The sequence below is a fragment of the Carcharodon carcharias genome, chromosome 3 (assembly GCF_017639515.1).
Source record: "Carcharodon carcharias isolate sCarCar2 chromosome 3, sCarCar2.pri, whole genome shotgun sequence".
Taxonomy (NCBI): Eukaryota; Metazoa; Chordata; class Chondrichthyes; order Lamniformes; family Lamnidae; genus Carcharodon; species Carcharodon carcharias.
The window spans coordinates 50,170,126-50,191,656 of NC_054469.1; the positions used below are offsets into that span (position 1 = coordinate 50,170,126).

Sequence of the window (21,531 nt, forward strand, 5' to 3'; positions counted from 1 at the left end):
GGGGATGTGCAATGCAGCGATCTCCACTGCGGAGTTTCGATATTTAAGGGCTCTTGTCATTCATGATCACCAGCAGTCATCACAAGTTTAACTTGTTCTTGGAAAACAAGCATTTACGAAAACTTAACAGACATGACTGCCAAGTTCAACCACACTTCAAAATAATTTATTGTTATGTGAAGTGCTCTGGGAAGCTTCAGACAGCTGTTATTTAGATGTAAATTCTTTCTATTTTTTCTTAGAATAGGGAATTTGCATACTGTAACTTTTGAGGATTATGCCAGGATGGGAGGTAACCAAACATGTATATGAAAGAATAAGGATTTTATAAGTTTTTTGAAGCATGAGGGAAGTGTAGCAAGCCAAAGATCTGTAAGGAGATTGCCCCTTTTTGGTACATAGTGATTGTAAGCTTGGTCTCTGGTGAAAGTCCAGGGGATGAGTTCGAAGTGATAGTCAAAGTGGAAGGGGAGATGAGGAATTAATGCTAAAAGCATTAGATATAAGATAGTGCAAAGTACACAGTATTTGGACTTTATGATAATAAGGGCAATGGCAGAAGGAGATACAAAGAAAGAAAGAGAGAGACAGGACAAGAGTGGGAAATAAATAACAAGCCTGGATCAATGTTAACTATATATAATACCTAGAGTAAAAAAGGCAACAAATATTTTCCTTACTACAGTATATTTTAATTTCATTAAAATTAAATATCTACGTTAAATATGTATTCAAAGAGACTTAGAACTTTGAAGATGCATGGAGATATTGGGCAATTTGTGTAGCTGACCTTTAGCCTTGACACCTTGCTTATAATTTGAGTAAGAAGTCAATGAAGTAAGTTAAATTAGATAATGAAAACTTAGATGGAAATTTTACTATGCCGATCATTCTGTTGCATGCAGAAGAGTGCCAAATTAATTGTTGGCATGGTTAAAATCCCAAACATACACATACATGGACAATTGCCATCAGATAACTAGGCTTCCTCTAATTCTATTAATAATAGACTGACCTGAATCTAAATAGTACTGCGCCAGCAACAGAAAAAAATAACACAGGGAATATTAAGCTTGAAATTAATGAACCAAGCACAATGACTGGGATTTTACCAAAATGACAGCTAGTTACAACAAATCTATAGTCCTCTTGGTGAACTAAACAAAATTTGATCATATTCTCCCAAACACAACTGATAAGCAATCATATAAGACACAAATGCTCTGTTTAAAATGGATGATTTAAGTTTTCAAGGACAAATTAGAAGAATATTGAGCACAGAGCTCTTGCATCTAGTAAAAAATCCAGAATATTCATTTGAAAACAACAGAATGCAACCTTACATTGAAAACTTTATCTTAAATGTGGACATTGACATTTTGGCAACACTGCTACTGTTAGGAAAATGATGCGACCCTTTGAAATGTAATAGAAATATTCTAGAGCATTTGAAGTACATTAATAGAAGTTTACTTTTAAATCTTATGACTAGTAATTAACTGAGCCAATTAATTCCACATTTATGCCAAAAATAATCACCTATCAGGGAGTCAGTAAAATATCAAAGCTCCACAATCTGAACATAGAAATGTGCACATAGCAATGGTTAATATATCTGAGAGGCTGTCGTCAAGCAAATTCAGATTATCTGTGACCAGATTAAAACAAGATCATTTGAGTTAAGTATATTTCATAAATGTATTCTTACCCTTGTTTATTCTGCAAATTTTGGGATTGCTCACTAACTGAACTAAACGATTCTGAGAACTGCTTTGGTGACGTAAGTGAAACTCTCTGAGATGATGGTGGGGAACCTGGCACATCATTCACAGTGGAATCCTTGAAGTTTGGAGGAGTTTCTTGAACATATGCCTGGTCCAAAATTCTTCCTTTGGCACTTGGCTCAAGGATTTTTTTGTGATTTTCTTTGTTCAATAAAGTTTCTCTCTCTGTGAAATCATTTCCAACTGGTGAGAAACTTTCTTTAGGTTCACAAGTTGCTAGAGTCTGTGGTTCCCTAACCATTGCATCCCTGGAACTGTGCAGTTTAATCAAGTCACTGTTATAATCTTTTTCAGATTGTGATGGCACTTTTTCAGTTAGATCAATCTCCTTTCGTGCTCTTGGGTGTTTAGCTGCAATATGCCCATCTGGTTCAGACTCCAAGGCAATTCCATATTTCTCAGCCAGCTGTCTCCTTCTTTCAGCCTTGTATTTTGCTATTCTCTCTGCTTTCGCATCTAAAGCTTCGGTGTCCATGCCAACAACATAAGGAGACTCGGTATCCATGTGCTTAATCTCTCCTCGACATCTAGGTCTTGATTGCCTTTCTGAAGGAGAATCTTCAGTCAGATGATGCTCCAAGCCCTCCTTATTTGATCTTCTAACTGGAAAAAAGGACATTTAATTTGTTAAAATTTTCCTTTTCTTTCCTTCTGTGACCTCCACATACCATTTCAGTCATGCAAGGCATCCTGGCTGTGGGCTCCCTACAATAGTGCTCTGTAAATGGTCACAATTGTGTTTTAGGACAACACTCCCTCCAATTCTTCCACTGTGGAGAGATGCCTGACCTCTACATCCCCATAACAGATTACATAAATCACTTTAAATGAAACTGTGGATGCATACCAAAATATAATTACTCCCTGCAACAGCTTGGTAAAGTCCAACACTTTTATTTAAATGAAGGGCAGCAGGGTGAAGAAAAGTAAACAGCAATACGTTTTACACTGTTACTCTGATCAAATACAGTACAAAATAGGATTATCGAAATTACAGCACAGGAGGCAGCCACTTGTCCCACTGAATATATGGCTGAGCAAAACTCTTCATCTGGGGCTACCTATATTGAAACATTTCCCTGGATTCTTTTATGTTCTTTCTTTTCAAGCTATTTACTATGAGTGATGTTACGGGCTCTGCCTCAATAGTTCCTTATGGTAAAACATTCCATATTCTAATGATTTTGTTTGCGGAAATATAATTCAAACTTGCCTTCTAGCGATAATCCTCAATCTCTATCCCCGTGTTATTGTTTCACTAATGAGTGGAAATATTTCACTGTTTCCCTCTCAAAGCCTTTCATAATTTTGAAAATGTTGTCATGAAGATGTGCCTTATGCCAAAAAATGACATTTAATCCACCAGCTGGAAACATGAAATTGAACTTTTAAGGAAGACTTTTTAAAAATACAGACTAAAAGTGACTTCAGCTCACAGTCCAGATGGCCACCTAATTTTCATTATTATACCTTCCCCATTCCAATCCCATTGGGATGAAGACAGCAAGTCTGCAAAACTATCCAAAGACAATGACACCCTGAAGAGTGTGAAAGACTCCACATCTCCTGCCTCATTAACAACGCACCTATATCAATCACCTGAGGTATTCAACTTTTGGAGATGGACCATTAAAGGCTAATTGCTTGGACAATGGGACCCTGGTTTAAGATAGCTTTCCAGGCATGAACTAATCAAGTACAAATGGAATATATGATAATATTTGAATTACTAGCAGTTGGAGAAGAGAGGTCACATGAAAGCCACCCTCTTCAGCATTGATCTGCATCCAATCTTGTTTTTCTGAATGATTTTATTTGTTGAAATTTTTCATTTATTGTATAATATACAATAGTTGGGTATTGTTGTGGGTTTTTTTATGGATGCCAGCACATAAAGGTGTAGTATGTAATGAGGCAGCAGATTCGTTGGCTAAAAGTTCTATGAATCACTTGATTCCATATACTGAGATTTCATTAGGGAGGATGGAAATTAAATATTATTAAGGATAAACTGTATGCATCATGGCAACAAAAGTGAGATATGGATGAGAAAAGAAGATACTTATATCATATTCAAAACAAAGTGAATTTATTAGGAAGTGTAGAAGGGATGAGGTGATTATGAGCAGGATTAGGATTGGGCACTGTGGGTTAAATAAATCTCTGTATTAGGGAAACATGTTGATGGTTTGTGTCAGGAGTGTGGGGAAGGATTCTTGCAATTGGTGGAACTTGTTTTATTACACTACTAACTTTGCAGCTGAAAGGGGAACTATGCAGCCTAATTCAGAAGGGCATAGAGTGTGATAAAGTGGCTAGTATTTTAGCAGTTAGATTTGGGTATTGGGGTATTCATAAAGTCATGTTGTCTTTTTTATACTTCACAGGATTAGCGCACAGAATTTTTTTTATATTGTGTTGCATGTCTTCCTCCGATACAGTAGGTGGCAGTAGTACACAAAGAGGTGTGAATTTGCCAGAAACTAAAAAGAAAGGAAAGCTATCTGCTTTGTGCATTTTAAGCTTTCCCTGCAGAACCGCACAAGCAGCTGAGAAATTAAGTGACCGCCTGCCCCTCTCTCTCCACAAGCTTTGGGCCCTGTCTGCTATTGTTGACTCCAGATACAGCAGACAGGGATTTTAAAGAAAGAACTCAACCCATAGCTTTGTCTCCTGAAGGACAGGATGTTGCCAGGTCTTAAGGAGTTGAGTTACAGGGAAAGATTAAACAGGTTAGCACTTTATTCCTTGGAGTGTAGAAGAATGAGGGGAGATATGATAGAAGTTTACAAAATTATGAGGGGTATAGACAGAGTAAATGCGAGTAGGCTCTTTCCACTTAGATTAGGAGAAATAAACGTGAGAGGACTTGGCTTTAGGGTGAAAGGGGAAAGGATTAGGGGGAACATTAGGGGGAACTTCTTCACTCAGAGAGTGGTGAGAGTGTGGAACGAGCTACCATCTGACGTGGTAAATGCGGGCTCACTCTTAAGTTTTAAGAATAAATTAGATAAATACATGGATGGGAGAGGTCTGGAGCATTATGGACTAGGTGCAGGTCAATGGGACAAGCGGAATAATATTTTGGTACAGACTAGAAGGGCCGAATGGCCTATTTCCTGTGCTGTGGTGTTCTATGGTTCTAACAACCAACTCAGTCATCTACATCTTTAAATCGGAAGCATCAAGGCCATCGAATTCAGCATGAATCCAGCTGAGTCACTTACCTACAAAGTGTATACTCTTTTACCGTATTTAATGGGCTCTAATTTGCTCAACCTATCCTCACCCATTCTGTAATCTATTTTTGTGTGCGCTCATATAAGTTGGTGTGTATTGTATTTTACTTAGATTAGTTTAAGTATAATAAAACTAACCTCTTTTCTTATTAAACTCAAGAAAATCCGTCCTATTGGGTTTTTTTATGATCACAGTGCATCAATTCATTGAGTTGGCAAATATTCTTTTCAAACAAAAACCTATTGCAGTCAAACAAGGAGAGGGCAAAGAAGGGAGCCATCAGACCCCTCCTCACCTGATCATAACAACATTTGTTCAACCCCTTAACCTTCTGTTCCAGAAAAAGGTTTTGGGTTTTTGTTTTTTTGAGTCTTTCTTCAGAACTACAACATTTCAAACCTGTGAAATTTCACTGTGCTCTTTCCATGTATCCACAAATGTCTTATCTAGTCAATTTTCCTCCTGTTCTCAGCAGGAATGTAATATGTAGCATCCTGCAGTGCTCTGTCTCTGTTTTCAAAGACTTTTGGAAAAATTATGGTCAGTGGCTCTACTGATTCTTTCTCAGCCTCTTTCAGAATTTTAGTCTAGGATGCATTCTGCCTGGGCCTGGTGAGCTTTTAAATAATGTTTTGGGTCCATTAACTTTAATAATGTGTCCTTTTGAATGCTCATCTCCAGTAGTGGCTCATGAACATCCCTGTTGAGCTCTATTATAGTCATTCATACATACATCTACCTCGGTTAACACTGTATTCCCAGAAGTCCACTCCATTATGACCACAAACATCTGTCTTACCCCAGTCTATTTCAGTGTAGTTTAACCCCTAAAATTACCATTACTACTGGAAAATCTCTAAACTGCCTACAATTTTCATTCTGGACATTCATCTTTCTATTCAGTGATCATAATATATTCCAGCCTGCATTTTATGCTTACTCGCACAATGGGTCAGATGCCCAATGTACAGCCTGCCTCATTTTACGCTCCACTGGCTTCAATGGAGAATAAAATTTGTCAGTGTGCAAAAGGGATGTCAACCCCAACCTGTCCTATTCCCATTGGGTGGGTAGGTTAAAACTGAGGCATCCATCTGGGTCAATAAAACTTTCTCTTCTACAGCTATACTGGTATCCTTATAATTAATAAGGCCACCCTTTATTTCCTGTAAATGTTATAAGTGAAGTTTCCATAACACTACAGTGCCATGTTTCTCTTAAATATCTTTAGATCTCCTGATTTATTTCCTAATGCCTCACATATTGGCATGTAAAAGTGGTAAACTTGATGCTGATTAGTACATTTTTTCATTGTATTTATTCTTCTGTATCCTTCTCCTTAACCTGCCCAGGTACATGTCTCATACCCGCTCTTGAACTTACTATTTCAGAATACTTTTCCCCTTCAGTGTACTTATTATTAACCCTTTCTTAAGCTACTCCAGTTATAATTGGATTTATGAGCATTGTTTATTTGAAATTGGGCCTTAGAACAAAGGAATCTCAAGATTATTAAAAGCACAAAAAGGCATTCTTTTCAATTCTAATGTTGGGAGCATAGCAACAAGAGTAAGCCATTTAAACCATCGACTCTGTTGTGCCCATTCAATGAGATTGTAGCTGATCTGTGACCTAACTCCATATACCCACCTTTGCCCATATCTCTTAATACCTTTGTTTAACCAAAGATCTATTAATTTCAGATATAAAATTAACAACTGATCTAGCATCAATTGACATCTGCAGAAGAGTGTTGCAAACTTCTACCGCCCTTTGTGGTTCCGGTCTTAATGATGAGACCAATTATAACATGCTGAGCATATTTTATCATCTTACTTTATTAAAGACAAAACCAAAGATGGTTTATCACCTTACTTCAGTTAGCACAGCTAATCAATCAGTGGTAACTTGTTTGTAAAGTTGGCAACACTTTTACACAAGTACATGATCCAGTTTTGACATCAATTAATGGTCAATCATAATTTACTTCAGAAACGTATAATGTTCTAGGAGGATAGAAGGGAAGGCTATTTTTATCATTTACCATAAGGCTGGAAAGAAGATGCTTGTACCTTTTTTAAAAAAATGTTTTGCAGTTCTCAAATTCGATAACTAAAATTACTCCATCATCTTCAACGGGAAATTTTAGAGTTTCTATACAAGCTGGAAATGTTTTGAGTGAAGAATTCCATTGGACGCAAATATAAAAACCTCCTTACCTAGGGGTGGACTGCAAGCATCAGAAGCTCGTGTGTATCTAGGAGTATCTTCTTCTAGGAGGCGATGAGTAACTAATTCACGACAATTCTGTAACAGCACTGGCTGTGTCTCACTTCCAATTCCTTCCAAGCGTCTTGCAATTCTTTCTTTCCTGTACAGAATAGTTTGAGAATTGAAAACGTTGAAAAAGCCATAGCCTATAAAACAATTTCAGAAAATAATCCACAAAGAAAATTTGTGGAATGCAGAAACACTCTAAACTGCTCAATGATACCAACAGTGCATTTACTTACAAGTTAAAGTGTAACCCATTTATTGGCATTTTAGTTATTCCATCCAAACTTAAACATTATTAAAATTCCCTCAATACCTGTTCATTTCCACAGTGGATTTTTGGCCAGCTTCAAAAAGTTTTCGAAGTTCTGAAACTAAGAAATAGTAATACGTAAAAGCATGTCAGAATGCAAGACCCTCCCACATGAGACCTTCATGAACATTTTGGTTAGTACACATAATGCCTTTCAGTCATCACAACTGTAAAGTAAACAAGATTATTCCAGGCAAGTGGTCCCATTTATTAAACAAGTATATAATTCAGATTGATCTTAATTCTCTTAATTGTATTTACTCTTAAGGCTACTCCTGAAAAACAAATACCTATGTATGCTTCATCTTTTTATAAGTAATATAAAAGCAAGTCCAAATATTTAAAACAAACAGTCTCTCAAACATTCTGAAAATAGAACCTTATTGCACCTCAAATCCTTTCCTTCACTGAAAATATCAAATATTTCCTCTTACCAGCTTGCCCTAAATCTTCACTCCATCCACAGCCTACCCTGTGTTTATTATAATACTACAGGAGATCCAGGAGGACCTTGAGAAAGAAACCTATACTGTCGCCAGAAAAGTTGCTTCAAAATGGCTCTTCAGAAGACCAGAAGTTCAGTTCCAAACTGAAAATTTCTCAAGTTCCAATAAGGTCACTGATTTCCAGCACCAGGCTCATTTCTGCTATTTCTACTCTCAGGGACAGTCAGGTGTCACATCTGTGCATTAAGTAGCTGAATACCACTTGCTGAATAAACTGGGTCAAATATCAAAAAGCTCAATTAGTTTAGAAGCCTCATCACTTGCTTGACACAGGAAAGTTAAACATTTCCAATAAACGGTTGATGATAAAATTACTACAAGTTTCCACTGTGCAAGTGATCTGTTCTTCCAAGTGCTGTTGGAGGAAATAACTATTATCCTGGCTGTTGTACTTTAATAAGCTAATGCACTCCAAAAGAATGCAAACTAGTAGGAATGTTCATGAACTCTTTACTGGTTGGGAAGCCATGGCAACTTTTTAATAACACCTATCCAGTGAACAATCAGAACAAAGTTAGTTGACTTGTATTATTCTAAATTTCCTGCCCCCACACAATTCCCTTAATGGTCACAGGTACATGAGTAGTCCCAAATATTTATGCAGCCTCCAGTACAGTATCTATGAGAAATTAGCCCTCTTGTGAGCTGTTGAACAGGTTCAAAGCTTTTGAAATAAAGGAAATGTGTACATAGAAAGAACAAACTTGCATTTATATGGAGCCTTTTAACAATTTCACATTGCTCCAACATGCATTACAACCAATTAAATACTTCTGAAGTGTTGTCACTGTTGTAATTTGGGAAACGTGGCTGCCAATTCGCACATAGTAAGGTCCGATAAACATTAATGAACTAATTGTTTTCTTAAATCGTTTGTTTTCTTAAGTGTTGGCTGAGGGATAAAAGTTGGCTAGGGCACTGGCGGAACTCGAGTATTCTTCAAACACTATTACGGCATCTTTTATATCCTCCTGAGAGGGCAGAAAGTTTAACATCTCATATAAAAGAAGGCATCTGACAGTGAAGCATTCCCTCAGTGCAGTACTGAAGTGCCAATCTAGATTATGTGCTCAACTCTCTGGAGTGCAGCTCGAACCCAAGACCTTCTTACTTAGGTAAAAGCTAAGTGCCCATGACAGCAATATCTTCACAAAGTAGCTCAGGAACTTACACCTGGCTCTATTCTTGTTTTAAACGGCTATCTTCCTTTTTCCATGGATGATGGCATTAAGAATGGTCAAGGGATGACAAATGTTCTTTTGCCTGAAATACTTCAAAAGACCAAGTCAGTAGCTCTAGAATGCCTACCCACCTGCAAATAAGGATTGCAAAGCAGGGTCCCTACTGATCATCACTGACAACTTTGACAACTTCAGTGCTTTGCAAAGTCCATACTTGCCGTTGCTAGAATGTTATATTCCCCTTCCGTCAACATCAAATAAACAATATTGAGTTGAGTGGGAAACTCCATAAGGGATGCTGACACTTAGAATACACATGGAAGTTTGTGTTAAGAATCTCAGAGTTCCTACAACTATATTACAACATTCTGTATCTGTCCAAAAGAATGGTTTTACGCATTGCTCACCTCAAGATAAGCTTTTCTAAAGCTCTCCTAGCTGACCTTCTCACTTCCAACATCTAAGAACTATAATTCATCCAGAACACTACAATGCCCTTATCCATTCGATGACTTGCAATTCCATTACCACGGCCCTTACCAAATGTACACATGGCCTCATGTTGCCCTACTCCCTGGATTCCTGCAGCCCTACACCCCTGTTTATTATTTTCACTCCTCTGGCATTAATTTCCTTCTTACTCCAAATCTTCTTTGATAGCAGTGGTGCTGGCTGGTCTTCAATCACCATTCCCATACCCTTTGAAACTCATTTGCGAAACACTTTTTCAGAGTTACCAGTGATTTCTCTTTCCATTCGCTCTCAGCCCTACGCCTAAACTCCACTTCAATCTATTTTGTCCCCCTGTCATTCCATGTCCTTATTACTTGCTAATCGGTAAATTTCGATGAAATGTCCTTTCCATGTAAGGAAAATTTATATAAATCCAAGTTTTTGTTGTTTTCTAATTTGTGCAACTGCTCCTCTCTGAACTCCTGTCTAGTGTACAGAGGTATTTTAAAAGGAATTAATAGCTTCTTGCTGGAGCGTTCAATAGGTTGTAGGTAAATTAGTAATCTTCTGGTCATACTCTAATATTAATTATCCAAACCTTTGTGTTCTCAATAGCCAAGGGCAATTCAGAGTGAAATCTGTCCTTGTCACAGTATTTCATGTTGCGCTGTTATGCGAACCATATTTAGAAAAAATGCAAGACCCCAGCTGTCAGCTCTTTTCATCGTGAATTAAGTACAGTAATCCAAGAACATATTTGAAAAAGCACATATGTGCAACATTTCTGAAAAATTGATCGTGTTAATGAAAAATACTATTCGACAGCTTGGGAGGGAAAAAGAAGCAGATTTATGATATTTCTTGCTCTTTATTTCTCTTCACTTAAATTATTTTCTGCCAGGCTTGGTAATTTGGGGAGGTGGTGGCATAGTAGTAATGCCACTGGACAGGTCATCCAGAGGCCCAGGCTAATGCTTGGAGGACACGGCTTTAAATTCCACCACAGCAGCTGGTATAATTTAAATTCAATTAATTAAGAAATCTAGAATTAAAAGCTAGTCTCAGTAATGGTGACCGTGAAATAATCGATTGTCATGAAAACCACCTGGTTCACAAAATATTCTTTAGAGAGGGAAATCTGCTGTCCTTACTGGTCTGACCTACATACCAGTCCAGACGCACGGCAATGTAGTTTACTCTTAAATGCCCTCTGAAATACCCTAGCAAGCCACCCAGTTGTACCAAACCACTACAGCAAAGTCAATAAGGAATGAAACTGGACAGACCACCCAGCATTGGCCCAAGCAACAGAAACAACAATGGCGCAGCTACCCTGTTGACCCTGCAAAGCCCTCCTAACTAACATGTGGAGACTCGTGGCAAAATTAGGAGCGCTGTGCCACATACTAGTCAAGCAACAGCCTGACATAGTCATACTCACAGTATGTCATACTCATACACAACCATCACTGGGATGTCCTGGGTATGCACAGTGATATGCAGTCGAGTCAGAGTTGCCCTGGGAGTCCTCAACATTGACTCAGAACTCATGAAGTCTCATGGCATTGAGTCAAACATTGGCAAAGCAACATCCTGCTGATTACCACCTACCACCACCCCTGCTTCCATTACCCCTTCAGCTGATGAATCAATATCCCTCTATGTTGAACATCAACTGGAAGAAGCACTGAGGGTGGCAAAGGCACAGAATGTACTCCAGTGGGGGGGCTTCAATGTCCAACACCAATAGTAGCTCGGTAGTACTGCTGCTGATTGCACTGACTGAGTCCTGAAGGGCAGAGATTCCAGACCTCTGCTGAGGGAACCAACAAGACGGAAAAACTTACTTGACTTCACTCTTACCATTTACCTGTTGCAGGTGAAACGTCCATGAAAGTATTGGTAGAAGTAACCACCACACAGTCCTTCTGGAGAAGAAGTTCCATCTTCACATTGAGGATCCTCTCCATGGTGTTGTGTGGCACTACCACATGATGAATGGGATCGATTCAAAACAAGATCTAGCAACTCAAAACTGGGCATCCATGAGGGGCCATCAGCAGCAGCAGAATTGTATTCAACCACAATCTTTAATCATATGGCCTGGCATATCATGCACTCTACCATTACCATCAAGCCAAAGAATCAACGATTCAATAAAGATTATGGGAGGCATCCTAGAAGCAGCACCAAGCATACCTAAAAATGAGGTATCAATGTAGTGAAGCTACAACACAAGACTACTTGCATGCCAAAGAGTGGCAGCTGAGTGATACCATAAACAACTGATCAGATCTAAGCTCTGCAGTTCTGCTGCATCCAGTCATGAATGGGGGTGAACAACCACCAACTGGAGGAGGAGGCTCCACAAGTGTCCCCATCCTCAATAATGGGGGAGCACATCAGTGTAAAAGGCAAGGCTGAAGCTGGATGACCCAGCTCTGCCTCCTCTGGAGATCCCCAGCATCACAGATGCCAGTCTTCAGCCAATTCAATTCACTCTACCTGATATCAAGGAATTGCTGGAAGTACTGGATACTGCATAGATAATTGGCCCTGACAACATTCTGGCAGTAGCACCGAAGACTTGTGCTCCAGAACTAGCCGCATCCCTAGCTATGTTGTTTCAGTACAGCTATAACACTGGCATCAATCTGACAATGTGAAAAATTGCCCAGGTATGCCTATTCACAAGAAGCAGCACAAATCCAAACCAGCCAATTACCACCCCATCAGTCTACTCTCGATCATCGCAAAATGATGGAAAGGGAAGTCAACAGTGTTAACAAGGGGCAGTTACACAGCAATAACTGCTCGATGTTATTTTGGGATCTGCAAAGGCCACTCAGATCCTGAGCTTACTAGCCTTGGTCCAAACATATACAAAACAGGTGAACTCAAGGAGTGAGGTGAGAGTGACTGCTCTTGACATCAAGGCAGCATTTGACCCAGTCTCACCAAGGAGCCCTAGCAAAATTGAAGTCAATGGGGGATCAGAGGAAAAACTCTCCACTGGTTGCAGTCATACTAAGATGGTTGTGTTTGTTTGAAGTAAATCATCCCAGGATATCGCTGCAGAGTTCAGTTCTGCAGGGCAGTGTTGTAGGGCCAACCATCTTCAGTGCTTCATCAATAGCCTTCCCTCCAACATAAGATCAGAAATGAGGATATTTGCTGATGATTGTACAATGTTCAGCACCATTCACAACTCCTCAGATACTGAAGCAGGTCCAAGTCCAAATGCAGCAAGACCTGGACAACATCCAGGCTTGGGCTGACAAGTGGATAGTAACATGTGCGTCACACAAGTGCCAGACAATGATCATCTCCAACAAGAGAGAACCTAAACATGTTACCTTGACATTCAACATCATTACCTTTGCTGAATCCACCACTATCACCATCTTGGGGGTTATTATTGACCAGAAACTTAACTGGGCCAGCCATATAAATACTATGACTACAAGAGCAGGTCAGAGGCTGTAAATTCTGCAGCAAGTAATTCACCTTGTGACTCCCCAAAGCCTGTCCATCATTTACAAGGTACAGCTCAAGAGTGTGATGATTACTGTCCATTTTCCTGGATGAGTGCAGCTACAACACCATCCAAGACAAAGCAGTCTGCTTGTTTGGCACCCTATACACCCTCCACCTTCGACGCACAGTGGCAGTGGTGTGTCATTTGCAAGGTGTACTGCAGCAACTCATCAAGCCTCCTTTGACAGCATGTCCTAAACATGCAATCTCAACCACCTAGAAAGATAAGGACAGAGCTGCATGGGAACACCACCACCTTCAAGTTCCCCCCAAGCCACACACATTCTGACTTGGAACTATATCGCCATTCCTTCATTGTCTCTGGGTCAAAATTCTGGAAGTGCCTCCCTAACAGCATTGTGGGTGTATCTACAATGAATAGTGATTCAAGAAGATGGCTCACCACCTTCTTTTCAAGGGCAATTAAGGATGGGAAACAAATACTGGCCTAGCCAGCAATGCTCAAAATCTCCATTTTCAAACTGTATTTTGAGTGGCTGTTTGTGCTAAATGCTTCAACTATGCTATCCTTGGTCAATTTTGTACTGTAGATGCAAATAGCTATCCTACATGAGGCTTTCTATAAGTACAAGCATTGTAAAATTGGTACCTACAAGATTGTTATCATTACCACAAAGTAATTCCTAAAGTGAGAGTGCCGTATTACATGGGACCAATTCAGAGAGGCAGGTCGAATTGGAATCCTTATTATATAATGTTCAAATCCTTGTTTGCATAAGTCAAATTGTAAACCATTTAAACTAGTTTACTACGAGTATAGAATTTTTAAGTCACATTTCCTATTTAGCAAATTCAAAATTGAAATTCAATATCTGCTTCATGCTTAAAACAAGCATTTCAGAAGTTGGTTGGGAAATCCCGAGTTAACCCAGGTTTCCTAAGAAACGCTGCTTTAACTGTGGGGGTCATCTGGCATCATCTCCACGCAGTTTCTGGTCATACAATGGCATTATGTAGTGAAGTAGCTTATATTTCAAGCTTTAATAAGCTCCTTGTTTCCAAAATCCTGAACAATTTAATTATTGCACTGGAGAAGAGGGGAAAAGATAAATATACTCTGGAATTTTATGATAACCTTTTTAAGAAAACAAAATAGCTTAGATTCTTACCTATCTAATTGTTGCTAAAGAATCACTTGCAATGGCTTCCCTTCCTGCTCCTGCACCATTATTTCTGGTGTCCCCCAAAGATCAATCCTTGGCCCCATTCAATTTCTCATCCACATGCTGCCCTTTGGCGATATCACCCAAAGGCACGGCATTAGTTTTCACGTGTTAATGACAACTAGCTCTATCTCATACCCAACTCTTTCAACTCCTCCACTATTGCTAAATTATCAGCTGCTTTACTGGCATCAAGTACTGGATGAGCAGAAATTTGATCCAATTGAAGATTGGAAGACCAAAACTATTGCTTTCAGTTGCCACTCCAAACTCCGATCCCTAGCTACCGACTTGCTTCTCGGCAACAGTCTGAGAATAAGCCAGTTTGCAACCTTGATGTCACATTTGACCCAAGATGGGCTTCTGACCTCATATTCGTGCCATCTCTAAGACCGACTATTTCCATCTCCGTAAAATCGCTAGACTTCACCTGTCTCAGCTCATCTGCTGCTGAAATCCTCATTTGTGCCTTCATTCCTTCTGGACTTAACTAGTCCAACACACTTCTGGGCTGGTCTCCACATTCGAAGCTCCATAAACACTGCTGCCCGTGACTTAACTTGCAGCAAGCCCCATTTCCCCATCCCCCTGTGCTCATTGATCTACACTGGCTCCCAGTCAAGCAATGACTTGATTTTAAAATTGTTTTCAAATCCCTCCATGCCTTGTTCCTCCCTATCTCTATAATCTTATCCAACCTCACAACCCTCTGAGATTTCTGTGCTTCTCTATTCTGGTCTCTTGTGCATTCTCAATTATAATCGCTCCACCATTGGTGGCCATGCTCTGGAATTCCCACCCTGCGTCTCTCTGCATATCTACCTCATTTTTCTCCTTTAAGACACTTCTTAAAACCTACCCCTTTGATTAAGATTTTGGTCATTTGCCTAATATCTCCTTTTGTGGCTCGGTATCATACTTTCTTTTATAATGTTCTTGTGAAGCACTTCAGGATGCTTCATTACCTTAAAGGGCTATATAAGTTGTTGTTTTTGTAGCTTCATAAGGTTTGCTTTTGTTGTACTAGGCTGATTGGAAAGTTCACAGGTAGAATAATTGCCAAAGTGCTGTAATAAAGTCACACCCAGTGAACCAGTAACATTTTCACAGGGGACCTTGGATATAGGTTTCAAAAATTTATTTAATTTCTAAAATAGAAATGGAGCTGGAATGTGGGAGTAGAAATGTGCTTGATGATAAAGATGAAATAGGCAGTTTAAAAAGCTCTAATCTCACCAATCGCTGAAGTGCTTTTTTAACCTAGTACATTATCCCATGGGACAAAACATATTACTGGCTGATAAATCAGTAATGAGTGGCATTGATTTAGGAATTATGAAGGGGAAGTTTAGAAGAATCTTTTCCCACTGAGATTATCAAGGCATGGAAAGTGGCTACTGAGGGTTCATGCAATATCATTTTAAAAAGTAAGAAGAATATAAAGAGGTACGAGGAAAGGGCAGCAAAGTGGGATCAGGGTGGACTATTTTACATCAACATTCTGCTCCTGAATGGCATCATCCAAAAGTTTTCTACATGTACACTGACAGTACCCAGCCCTACTTCACTACCAGCTCTCTCAATTCCTCCAATACCTCTGACTTGTCTCTCTGCTGTTGGACATCTAGTATTGGATGAGCAGAGCTTTCCTTTGAGTAAACATTGGGAAGACTGAAACCATGATCTTCAGCTTCTGTCAAAAGTTCCATGTCTTTGTTAACAATTCCATGCCCCTCGCCGGCCCCCATCTCAGGCTGAACCAGAGTTTGCAACCTCAGCATTCTATTTGACCATGAACTGAGCTTCCAACCCCATATCCTCTCCATCATCAAAACTGGCTGCTTCCACTTCTGCAATATTGCCCATCTCGTTCCCTGACTCGGCCCATTTATTGATGATCCTCGTTCCTGCTATTACCTTCTGATTTGACTACCTCATATTGACTGAAATTAAAAATTACCACCTTTATGCTCAAATCCCTCTCTGGCTTCACCCCTCCCTATCTCTGCAACCTCATCCAACTCTACAACACTTGGAGAACTCTGTGTTCCTCTAATTCTGGCATCCTTTGCACCTCTCATTTCCTATACCTCAGTATTGGCGGCCATGTCTTCACTTGTCTAGGTCCGAGCCTCTTGAAGTGCCTCTTTAAACCCCTTCTCCCTCTCTCGGGTCTTTTATGAAACTCCTTAAAACCTCTCTCTTTGAACAAGCTTGTCCTAATGTCTCCTTCTTTGGCACAGTGTAACTTTACTTATCCAATTACATTCCTGTGAAACTCCGTGGGATACCTATCTACGTTAAAGGCACAAAATAAATGCAAATTGTTGTTGTAATGGTAGTCTGCACTAAGTGAAGAGCAAGCTCCTTTTATACTTTTAAATTTAAAGGCTGGATTTTGGGATGGGGAGTTGGTAGTCAGTGGACGGTAGAGGAAAATTCGTTTGCACAATGCCAGTTCTAACACTCTTCATTGATATTGAGTGCCCAGGCCGTGCAGGCAGTGGTCTCCAGCGCCACATGCCCCCGTAATCGATGAAAGTCTGTATAAAATGACACCATGTGAATGAAGTTCTCCCCTAGAAATCACTGCTGTGATTTGAACTTGAGATCCCAAAATAAATTTCCTGATGAGTTCCTTCAAATTAGCACCTTCAGTTAGGACACCCAATAAAAACCATATTATGTAACACCATTCATTGCAAATGTGGTCATGACCGCTATGTTTGTGCCCTAAGTGAAGTAACACAGCACTCTACAATACACTAAAAATAACATAAAGCACTTCCTTCATGCCCCAGATTCTAGCCTAATTCAAATGTCTGCATCATTGCTCTTTAAAGGCAACATTTTAATGCAGACATTAAGTATGGTAGAGGGCACAAACATGTCGAAAACTACTGTATTGTAGTACTATATTTCTATCACAGCTTATTAACTAAGGGTAACAAAGGAGATTGCCATCTGTCAGATGCTTCAAATAATACCCATCCTCCACATACCACAGAAATATAGCCCAGCACATTATTTGCACAGAACCTGATCATGCACATGAGATCAACGTGACATTATAAATAGGTGATCCTTTCTCTTATACCAAACAATGCCCAAATTCTGTAGTATTCCACCAGTTCATTTTTGATCTGAAGCTAAACTGAAATCTAGCCATTTAACACTCACTCCTCTTCTCAAACTATACCTTTGCAGACTCTGCTGGAAAGAATATGTGGAAATGATGATGTGTGAAGGTTGTATATTATTTTTAAAATGAGGACTCTACCAGGAAGTTAATCTAACGCTTCGTTATTCTGCATTCTCCAAAGACTGTGGTGCCAAAGTAGTGTAAAATTTGTGAGGGTAGACTACACTAGATGTTCCAGTATCAATCCAATCCACCAAAGACAATATCCTCTGATTCAATGTAGATGGTATTATTGAATGAAAAGGGACAAATGAGTTCTAGTTTTAAAACTCTGGATGAGTTGTAAGGACCGTTTTGCCGAAATGCAAAAATCAAAGGCAGCTGATCTAAGAGCTTGCCGTTCACATACATAGGTCAGTGCCAAAGGGTATACTGTACAATTACAGCTCCCCAGGGGCACATTCTCTGTGTTGAGTCCAGAATTACAACCAGTGCTTTAGCCCCCTATATAAGATAGTTAGATTTGCAGATTTTCAGAAAAATGCGCTTCGGCTCAGCGGCCAAGGGGATTTGCATTTCGGAAAAACAGTGCTTACAGCTCACCCAGGGTTTTAAAACTAGATTTGTCCCTTTTCACTTGGATTAAGAAGTTATCTTATCTAATTCCTCATAGGAATATTGTTTCCACTATTTAGATGCTCTTAAATTTTAGCTGTTGCAGAAAAAAGTTTGATAATTCCAGAAGCTCCTTGCAGTGCAAAGACCAAGACAAATTCTACACAGCTGCCACCCTGCATAGGATACAGGATAAGGTTAATTTTAAGGTGATCTTACTGGAGGTGGGTCAGCAACAGCAGAGGCTACCTGCCCGCCAGCAGTGGCTAGTCAACCTAATTAACTACCCATCTGTGGACTGATTGGGCATGCTGTTAGGATCTTCCCGGCAGTGGATGGGCCTCCCCATTGAGGGCCAAGCCTGGTAGGGTTCCTGAAGGCAGCTTGCCTGCAACTGGCCTAGGGACCCCCAAGGTCTCCTTGCTTAAAACCCCCCTTCCCACCAGAGCCACAGCCATTAGTGGCCCGCAGCTGCGGCCAGCAGACACCCTGCAAAGGGCTCTCTCCTCCACAAGGGTGGCCTGGCAGCTGTGGCCATTGTATTTTTTATTAAATTGAATAGATCTTCAGACGGTGATAGAGGTGACCTCGCAGTCCTCATCCTGCAGCATCAGGCCCCGCCTCTGGCTGTGGGGCTGCCAACCTTCCAAGGTTACGGACCATCTGATTGGGTCCTGCAGCCTCAGGAGCCCACCTATCATCCTGAATTGGAAGGTGGACCCAGAGGCAGCGTCTTAATTCGCCATCTCCAGGAAGATATCCGAGCCAGCTGCCAGTGCGGAGCCAAGACCCAGAAATGGTCCCAACACTCTGCTATTTTTAAAGCCCACAAGATTCCACCCTATATGGGCACTTAGTGAATATAGGATTGGTCATTGACACTATCATACAACTTAAGGCCCTTCCTATTAATTACAGCCTTGTTGTATATTTTGTAAAGGTGCTTATATCATAACACTGCTAACTTACATTGTCACTTTCTCATATGCCTGTTCAATATCTAGTTCCCTCAGAACCTATCAAACTGAGTTGCATTCTTATACGACGTGGGGGATGTTCAATGAAAGAAAGGTTATTCGGTCATCAACAGTACAATTATCCTAAATGTTACATCCCGAAATATACATGAATTCTTCAATTTCTTCCTCAGAAGCTGAGTTCTGCTTCATTACCAATCTGCAGTTGATAGGGACATGAAAATAAAAATTTGTACCTAAATTCTGTACTTTTTAGTCCAACGACCTTCTAGCAGAATTTCATCCAATTCATCTCAGTAGGTTTTATTTATCTCACTATTAACCCTCTCCTCTACCAAAGGCTGAAACAAAAACAGAAAATGCTGGAAAAACTCAGCGGGTCTAACAGCATCTGTGGAGAGAAAAACAGAGTTAACGTCGAGTCCGTATGACTATTCTTCAGAGCTTCAGAGACTCTTCTTCTGAAGAAGGGTCATACGGACTCACAACGTTAACTCTGTTTTTCTCTCCACAGATGCTACTAGACATGCTGAGTTTTTCCAACATTTTCTGTTTTTGTTTCAGATTTCCAGCATCCACAGTATTTTGCTCTACCAAAGGCTGTTGATCTTACTGTTCACAAGTGAATTGGTTGCTTATATACCAAGTTAAACAAAATCAATTCCTTCAATGCAGTATCAAAGTTACCAACCTTTAGGAAGTACAGCAAGTAGATTAGCGTCGATATCTTTAGTTTTCTTGGCAACTTCTTTGTCTTCGAAAGAAAACTCCTTCTGGAAACTAAAATGAAAATAATTTTGGTAGGACCTTCACATTTTGAATTCACCACCTGAGCCATCAAATTGGTTTGTATCTTTGCAAACCTATGACATCCAAAAGCCAACTATCCCAGTATCATAAATAAATTTGTTCAATGAGTAAGTGACACACTAAATGCACGCACACACGGTTAAGATTGCAAGTTCAAATCCTGCTCTGCAAGGGAAAAAACTAACTCAGACTCCCATAACTCTTGCTGACAGTGGTGTGTTGCAATTGAAGAAGGCAGCAGAAATACTGGTAGCAGGACCTTTTACAATTAAATACCCTGATAATTGCTGTTAAGGCTGACACATGAATAAATGACAATTGAGCATGATACTAGAGCATCCCTCTTTCCCATGGCATTGTGCTCAGTGAGAAGCCAACATCTTCAAGGTATTAGATAATAATACTGAATAAAAACTTACTGATGCGGCTATAATATTTCTTTGTTGCAAACAGTAGAGGCACAATTTGCATGAGCTAAATTTAACCAATATTTTTGCTGATAGGAGCATCTTTTGGTATGTTTAAGTATTCCCAGTTGCAGTAGTAAGCAATATAGTATGATATAAGTATACTGATAACCAGAAATGATTACAATTTTGTAAATATACAATATGTTGGAAAAATTTAAACTAATTATTAACCTCTTTCATCACACCCATTTAAGTCCTTTTCTGGAGACATTTACTGATTGTTACCTCCTTGCCAAAGAATCAGCAAGTTCCTTTTCAATTCTGCAGCCAATCAATATTCATTGCGCTTACTAATAACTCAAGAAGCTATTCTTAATAAGCTAATTAATGGGGTAGATAAGAGTTTATAACCTAAAACTCGTTAGTTACACTGTAGTTTCCCTACGTTACAAAAACAATTACACTTCAAAAGTACTTTGTTGATCGTGAAATGCTTTTGAACCTCCTGAGGACATTGAAGGTGTTATATGAATACAAGTAGTTTTCTTCTCTTTCCTTTCAAAATAGGCTCTTCCTTCAACCTCATCTCCCTATCCACGCATCACAAGTTCCCATAGCTTTTTGCACTTCAGTGATCTAATATTTGGAACCATCTTTGAATCCATTCCTTTGCTTAATAAGCAAAACTGGAGTATGCCTCACATGTGATCTCAATGCTTTACAATGTTAGTATCTTTTCTAGAGTCCACGCAGGAAACTAAGTTTGCTCCTGCAATCACTGTGAGAAGAGGAGCTTTCAGTCTTGGAGGTAGTTGACCAAAAATTATGCTTGGGAAATTAAATTGCTATTATGTCAAGGCCAGTTCCGTGTACTATAGTATGGAGAGGCAGCTAAAGCCAGTGAGGAGAAAAACGGGAGGCCCTTTATGCTTTGTGTGTTCAGGATAACCACACTGAATTTGAAATCAAGATTTTTGAGCTTGAGAAGCAGTTGATACTCTGACATATGGTTAAAGGGTTCTTGGAATTCTCATTCTAGGAGGTGAGCAATTCAGGCAGAGAAAACAAGAGGGGAAAGGAAGTAGATTGCCATTCATTGGCGTAG

The 21,531-nt window shown here is 39.7% G+C and overlaps 1 protein-coding gene across 10 annotated transcripts in view; it reads right to left on the bottom strand.

The window, feature by feature from the left end:
- The window catches only part of svila (supervillin a), a 317,393-nt gene that overhangs the window by 157,905 nt on the left and 137,957 nt on the right, over nucleotides 1-21,531 (bottom strand). For 8 of the 10 annotated variants that reach the window (XM_041183456.1, XM_041183460.1, XM_041183457.1 and 5 more), the window contains exons 4-7: nucleotides 19,898-19,986; nucleotides 7,615-7,672; nucleotides 7,244-7,395; nucleotides 1,709-2,387 (exon numbers count right to left, since the gene is read on the bottom strand). In XM_041183456.1, the coding sequence (XP_041039390.1) occupies nucleotides 1,709-2,387; nucleotides 7,244-7,395; nucleotides 7,615-7,622 (839 nt within the window). In that variant the 5' untranslated portion in view covers nucleotides 7,623-7,672; nucleotides 19,898-19,986. The remainder of the gene's footprint in view (nucleotides 1-1,708; nucleotides 2,388-7,243; nucleotides 7,396-7,614; nucleotides 7,673-19,897; nucleotides 19,987-21,531) is intronic. The other 2 variants (XM_041183461.1, XM_041183462.1) reach the window with 1 other exon arrangement.